The sequence below is a fragment of the Microtus ochrogaster genome, linkage group LG2 (genome assembly GCF_000317375.1).
Source record: "Microtus ochrogaster isolate Prairie Vole_2 linkage group LG2, MicOch1.0, whole genome shotgun sequence".
Lineage (NCBI taxonomy): Eukaryota > Metazoa > Chordata > Mammalia > Rodentia > Cricetidae > Microtus > Microtus ochrogaster.
In genome coordinates this window covers 2,879,589-2,886,682 of record NC_022028.1, presented here as the reverse complement: position 1 = coordinate 2,886,682, position 7,094 = coordinate 2,879,589, and the positions used below count along the sequence as shown (strand labels likewise).

The 7,094-nt window shown below is 48.2% G+C and overlaps 2 protein-coding genes across 2 annotated transcripts in view; one reads left to right on the top strand and one right to left on the bottom strand.

Moving 5' to 3' along the window:
* The window catches only part of Bysl (bystin like), an 11,973-nt gene extending 5,807 nt beyond the window's left edge, over window positions 1–6,166 (bottom strand). The window contains exons 1-2 of the mRNA XM_005359706.2: window positions 5,600–6,166; window positions 1,047–1,209 (exon numbers count right to left, since the gene is read on the bottom strand). Coding sequence (XP_005359763.1) covers window positions 1,047–1,209; window positions 5,600–5,864 — 428 coding nt within the window. The 5' untranslated portion in view covers window positions 5,865–6,166. The remainder of the gene's footprint in view (window positions 1–1,046; window positions 1,210–5,599) is intronic.
* Window positions 6,167–6,275: 109 nt separating this feature from the next.
* Window positions 6,276–7,094, top strand: part of Med20 (mediator complex subunit 20) — a 13,958-nt gene continuing 13,139 nt past the window's right edge. Inside the window, exon 1 of the mRNA XM_005359705.3 lies at window positions 6,276–6,392. Within this exon, the coding sequence (XP_005359762.1) occupies window positions 6,379–6,392 (14 nt within the window). The 5' untranslated portion in view covers window positions 6,276–6,378. The remainder of the gene's footprint in view (window positions 6,393–7,094) is intronic.

Here is a 7,094-nt window from a genome sequence, read left to right as displayed (position 1 = left end):
ACAGAGCTTCCCAGTGCCTCCAGCGTGCCCTAGATCACACGGCCTGACAGAGCTTCCCAGTGCCTCTAGTGTGCCCTAGATCACACGGCCTGACATTGCTTCCCAGTGCCTCCAGTGTGCCCTAGATCACACGGCCTGATGGCTGTGTTCCCAAAGAACTTGACCTGGCTTCTGAAGATGCCAGCAGAAGTGCTCAGAATTCCGAGTCTCTTTTTCTACTGTCTTGTCACTAACAGCAAATTATAGAAACGTATTCTGCTAAGTTTATCAGAATCATGAAAGAGCAGATATGAGGTGGGCCCGAGTGCTGTCTGGGGACAGGCGCATGGCCCAGATACACACTTTGTGACCTCTATTAGAGCTGTAGACATCGTCTGGGAGGGCTCCTCTCCATTCTATACATTCAAGCTGCCCATCATTTCACGTACACCACACTTGGAAGAACTGAGGAAGGCCACGTTATGCAGGGTCAGAATAAACTGGTTGAGGGCCTTCTGACCTAAACTCACTCCCTTCCACTGGGCCAGATATGTCTGCTCAAGAATCTGACCAGAGGCAGCCTAAATACCTGCATGCTTTAGAAGCAGCATTTATACCAGATGAAGATGAATCTGTGGTTCTACCTGGAGGCAGTTTTACCCTCTGGTGATATTTAGCAATGCCTGGGATAATTTTTCATTATCACACTGGTATCTAGAAGCAGATGTCAGAGGAGCCTCAGGTTCTAGCTTCCACACACAGTAACCCAGACCAAATGCCAGGGTTGAGACTGAAAGCCCCGAATTAAAGGACACCTAAAATCTGAGAACAATACACAAGAACAAACACAGCAGAATGGACTCCAGATATTAAAAGGAACTGGGTAATCCAGGAAGTTCTACATCAGATGGACAAAAGGGGAGATATTTGGAGTCTGAGTCACGCCCATTCAGAAGGTTTGGTATTCTATAGTTGACAATGCTCAAACCAAAAGCTGGCCAGGGTATTTACTAGTCTGTGGGAATTTTCTACCAGGATCCACTGTCCCAACACTTAAGCAGCCCTACCTGACTGGAGGGTTCTTGTTCATGAACATTTCAATGGCACGTTCATCTTCGGGGTCCACAACCACCTCTGCTTGGTGGTCCACCCCGGTCATTTTGGCTGCCTTCTCCAGGGTGGGCCACTCCTCATCCTCATCATCAGATCCATCCTGTGGCACTCCCGGCCCTAAAGAGGAAGATAAAATGGTAAGCACAGGGGGCGGGGCTTCTGAGTCCATTCACTTCTGCCATGTACCGTATGCCTGGGTGGTGGAGACACACGTGTGCAAAAAGGAAGGAGCACGGAGTTACCAACTATCTTTCTGTCTTCCGAGACTTGGCATGTTTCTTTGGGGGTGGGTGGGAGGAGAGGCTGAGACAGGATTTCTGTGTAGCTTTGGAGCCTCTCCTGGTACTCACTCTATAGACCAGGCTGGTCTCGAACTCACAGAGATCCGCCTGCCTCTGCCTCCCGAGTGCTGAAGACTTGTAATCTTGAGAGATAAAATACAACACGTGAAACAGAGTAATGCCAGTAAATAATGATTGACATGCCACTCCCAGTAATCTTGAAGGATCTCTACACATGTAACCTGGTTAGTCAGATAACCTCAAGAAATAGACACTATTGCCGGGCGGTGGTGGCGCACGCCTTTAATCCCAGCATTCGGGAGGCGGAGGGAGAGGTAGGCGGATCTCTGTGAGTTCTAGAACAGCCTGGTCTACAGAATGAGTTTTGGGAAAGCAAGGGCTACACAGAGAAACCTTGTCTCAAAAAACCAAAAAGAAGTCGGCACTATCACTGCACCGAGTTCAAACTAAGACAGAAAAGCCGATGTGGCCAGAGCAGCAGGTGGGATCCCGACTGTGCGTGCCTTCTTCCCCACTAGCGGCTTGCACGGTAGAGCTGAATCCTGCGCTAACACTAAAAGGATGGTAGAGGCGGTAGGTGCCACTGGACTGATGAGGCTCTGGATGGGCGCTGTGAGAGCAGTAGTGGGTCTCATGTCCTAGAAAAGGACTTTAATACTATCAGAATGTTGGGCATTAAAAAGTCAGAGCCAGAAACGGGACCATAGGGCCAGAAAGAAAAGGTACAGCCAACCTGGAAGGCCCCAAAGCTAGGCAGTGGTATTCAGCCTCTAATCAACCAATACACGTAAGTTACCGACTTGGACTCCCAGCCCCCAAATCATGACATGACACTGTGAATGCTTGGCCTCAGCTTTAGGCTTCTTTCTATCTAGCTTTTTTTTTTTTTTTAACCTAAATTAACCCATTTCTATTAATCTATGTGCTGCCCCGAGGCTCATTCACTTTATCTAGGTACTGTTCATCCTGCTTTCCTGCTTCCTCCATGTCCGGCTGGCAGGTCCATGCTGGGCTGGCCTTTTTTCTCTCTGCACCCCAGACCATCCTATACCTCTCTTGCCTAGCTGCTGGCTATTCAGCTTTTTATTAGACCGATCAGGTACTTTAGGGTGCAAAACAAAACAGCAATACATCTTTACATAGTTATATAAATCCAATACATTTTTAGATAGTTAAACAATTACTCTGCAACACAAACAAAAGTAACACATCTTTACACAGTTAAACAAATATTCTATTCAAGACAGGGCTGGAGAGATGGCTCAGAGGTTAAGAGCATTGCCTGCTCTTCCAAAGGTCCTGAGTTCAATTCCCAGCAACCACAAGGTGGCTCAAAACCATCTGTTATGAGGTCTGGTGCCCTCTTCTGGCCTGCAGGCATACACACAGACAGAATATTGTACACATAATAAATAAATAAATATTTGGCCAGGCGATGGTGGCGCACGCCTTTAATCCCAGCACTCGGGAGGCAGAGACAGGCGGACCTCTGTGAGTTCGAGACCAGCCTGGTCTACAGAGCTAGTTCCAGGACAGGCTCCAAAGCCACAGAGAAACCCTGTCTCGAAAAACCAAAAAAAAAAAAAAAAAATTCTATTCAGCAATACTCACTCAGACAGTCAAGGATGACCTGGAATTCCTGATTCTCCTGTCTCCACCTCCCAAGTATTAGAATCATAAACATGTACCACAATGCCTAACATTGAACTCTTGACTTTTTTTTGAGAGACAGGGTCTGACCATGTAGCCTTGGCTGGCATGGAGCTTGCTCAAACTCACAGATATCCATTTGCCTGCCTCTGTTTCCTGAGGATTTATAGTCATGTGTCAACACACCTGGCTGACTTTTGAAACACCACACATAGCTGGCAGAGCATCTGGAAAAGAGTCTAACAAACCAAAGGAGTAGAAATACTGTACAACAATAGGTCATTTGCAACAGAACTGGACTAAGGGTATACATAGCTCAGGAGAGTGTACATAACACGTCCAGTGAGAACCGTTTTTTAAAAAATTTTGTTTTTAGATTTGTATATATTATGTTATGTGTATGCTGTTCATCACAAGTGTGCCTGATGCCCAAAGAGGTCAGAAAAGGGCACACGATCCCGTGGGATTGGAGATACAGACAGCTGTGGTCTGCCCTGTGAATACTGGGAACCAAACGCCGGTCTTCTGCAAGAACAAGTGTACCCTCCCCCTCCCTTTTTTTGAGACAGGGTTTCTCTGTGTAGCTCCAGCTGACTGGAACTCACTATGTAGTCCAGGTTGGTCTCAAGCTTGGAGATCTGTCTGCCTCTGCCTCCCAAGTGCTGGGATTAAAGGTGTGTATCACCACTGCCCAGCTACGAACAAGCTTTCTTAAGATCCGAGGACCAAATTATTGAGAGTTTTCCTCTGCTCTCTACACATCATGGCACACAAGTACACACAAAATAAATTAAATGTTAAAAAAACAAAAGAAGGCAAGTGTTATGAAACGAACAGGGCAGAGATGGCTGTCGGCATCTGTGAGGTAGGTATCTTAGTTCTGCATGCATGCGCACTCTTGCATCGTGTGTGCAGCAGAGGTGAATCTTTGGTGTTACTCGTCAGCATCTGATGACCTTGTTTTTTTTGTGACAGGGTCTGGCTGGTTAGGCTTCAGCCTAGAAGCTCTGGGATCACAAGCTGCCGTGGGTGGAGGTCAGGGCTTCATGCCTTTCAAAGCACATATTTTACCAAATGAACTATCTCATCACCTCCCTAGTTCATGTTCAGACCAACAGCAGAGGTGGGCCAAGCAGAGTATATTGATCTCTGGCTGTTGAGTGGACTACAGAGGTTACAGAACACAATTATGATGCTACCCCAGTAATTAAGGGGAGAGACCGTGGTCCTTTAAACAGGAAGATGTTCTGAGTTAATGGAAAGTGACCCGGTTCTGGATATATTCTGAAGACAAAATCATCGGGGTTCACTGAATAATCAGATGTAGAATGAAGAGGAGAGGAGCCAAGATTCTGCTTTGAGTCTGGGAAGGCTAATGCTAACAGACTCCATGGAGCAAGCGGAGAGATGTCAGGCAGAAAGCTGGATGTAAGGATGTTTGTTTACTGGAAGAAAACGCTGGGAGTAGTCATCAAACAGATGGCTTCAAACTGGAAATCCGCTGAAGCAACACAGGAGGACCAACAGCTCAGGCCTGCCTTGGTCACAGAGCAAGTGCAAGGTCAGCATGAGCAAATTAAGGAAACAAAGTACAAAAAGTAAAAAAACAACTTTTAAGGGCAGGTGTGGTACCAAACATCTATAATGCCACCACTCGAAACCAGAGGCAAAATCAGTAGTTCAAGGCCATCGTCATCTACACGTGGAGTTTGAGGTCATCCTGGGCATGAGACCCTACCTCAGAACACCTAAAGAAAGCAGGTAAAGCTACTACGGCCCTAAAGCCATAATCAATACTGCTTTTGGGACAAAAAAGAATGGAAAACTAAGCAACCGGAGATCAACAACAGTTCCTTCCCAATGAGACATGTATCAAGCACTTTTCACTCATTTCTGCGGCCCTCGCACTTCTAAAGCACGGTGTTTGCCTTCCTCTGATACTGGAACATTTCCCGTTTGCTTTCGTTAGAAAGCACGTTCCCGTTTTTTCGTTAGAAAGGCACGAAACCTGGGATACCTGCCCTGGAGAATTAATAGCGGTTTTGTTTTGAATAGGAATATATTCATTTTCTTTCACTCTTGAGGGACAGGGTTATACTATGTAGCTCAGGCTGATCTGGAACTTACTATGTAGTCCAAGAGGGGCTTCTGCCTTAGCTTCTCGAGTGCTAGGATTACAAGCGAGCACCGCCGCTCCTGGCTGGAATATATTACTCTAATTATCCTTAATGTTCTCTGCTTTGGGATAGATTTCTGATGCTTACAGCAGGGACGAGTATCTTGTTTATTTTGGTATTAGAACTGCCTAAATTCTTAGCACAGTTAAAAGCATTAACGCAGGTAGCCCACATATACTTCAAAAGCCCAGAGAATAAATATTAGAACTTGGTGTGCGCGGTCACTTCCTGTTGGCTTAACTCTGAGGTTCCGGAAGCCAGAGGTGGAAGTGAAGGACCACGCGGGAAAGAAAAGCTGCCTCTTTTTAATTCCAACCCAGTGTCCGGATGGACTGCGGTAACCCAGCCCAACCCACCACTTCACCTCCTGTCACTCACCCAGCCGCGTGGAGCGCTCTCGCGGTTTTGCAGGCTGGTCTCCAGTGCCGTGTTCGGTCTCGAGTTCCTCCTGCTGCTGCCGGGCTTGCTGCAAGATCCGTCTGCTCAACCGGGGTCCCACATACTCTTCCTCCTCTTCGACCCCGCGACCTCGCCGTTTGTCTCGGGTTCCTGCGCGCACTGCATTCCCAGACAGAATCTGCTCGGCCAGAGGTGCATGCTTCTCCTGATTCCCGGCCCCACGGGCCACCTTGAATTTGGGCATTTTTCTCGAAAAACTTGCCCACAAGGTTTACACGTGGGGAGCCGGCTTTAAAGCTATGAGTGTGCTTGCGCGCTGAATTCCGGTGGCCAAGAGATTACTGAGGGATCACAGCGCCTCCCAGCGTTCGGAGGCCGGAAGTTCCTCATATACCGCCATGTCTCGTAGAGCTCCGGGGCTTGGAGCTGGACTCCCCAAATTCTCAGGTACTCTCATTGTCTGGAAGAGGTGGAAGTCCGAATCACCTTTTCCAGAACTCATGAATGTAGGCTAAGGTGTCCTGTCAAAGCAAAGCGCGCCTTGGGGGCGGAGCCGGGTCGATGACGTACTAGAAGCGTCACCGCTGGAGGGCTCGGATACGCCCCTTTCCTTTGGGCGCGCCGCCCTGGCGCCCAGTATTTGCGTATTTCCGGAGCCCGATGTACGACTGCGTCCTGCCTTAGGTGGCTTCACCTCCTGTGGGCCTCTGAATTCTCAGTTCGGGTGTTTGGAAGTGCCTCCTTTTTGACCCTACGCCATGGGAGTGACTTGGTAGGACTGCAAGGGCTTCTGTGGGGCGGAGATTGGGGTCGTGAAGGCTCCTGTAAGCTTGTAGTGGCCCCGGGAGGGAGATCGGGACCGAACTTCTCGGGTCCTCGCGAGCTGATAAAGATGTCCTCAGGTCGTGTGGAGCAAGGGACACCGTGTGGTGCTTCTTCTTTTCCAGACGCATCCCTTTGGCAAAGAGAGTGCTCCGTCCCGAGAGCCTGCCTGGAGTTGTACCTTCTTTTTCTTGGTATTTCTTCCTATCCAAGAGGACATAGTACTGTTGGGAGTAGAACCCAAAAGTTGCATATAGGGTTTTTGGACTAGGAATTATTTGCAGGCAGGGATAAAAAAGGGCGCGAGGAGAAAGTGCTTTTTACATCTTGCTTGCAATTATAGCAGCCTGGCTTTAATTTGTCCACTTTAAGATATTGGGGCTAGCGTCAGGGGGAGGGGAAAAGGAGCTTTGAGGATTTGGAGATCGGAGTTCAGGGTCATTAACTATGCAGGAATCACTTCCTAAATGTTTGGGTTAGTTTTGATTATTGACTTTTTATCTTAAACATGTTTTAAATCTCACTTGGAAAAAGAGAGGTGGTTAGTAAAGTCTGGACACCGCTTTTCTTTCCCTCCCTCCCTCCCTCCCTCCCTCGCTCCCTCCCTCCCTCGCTCCCTCCCTCTTCCCTCCCTCCTCCCCTGGGCCCTGCT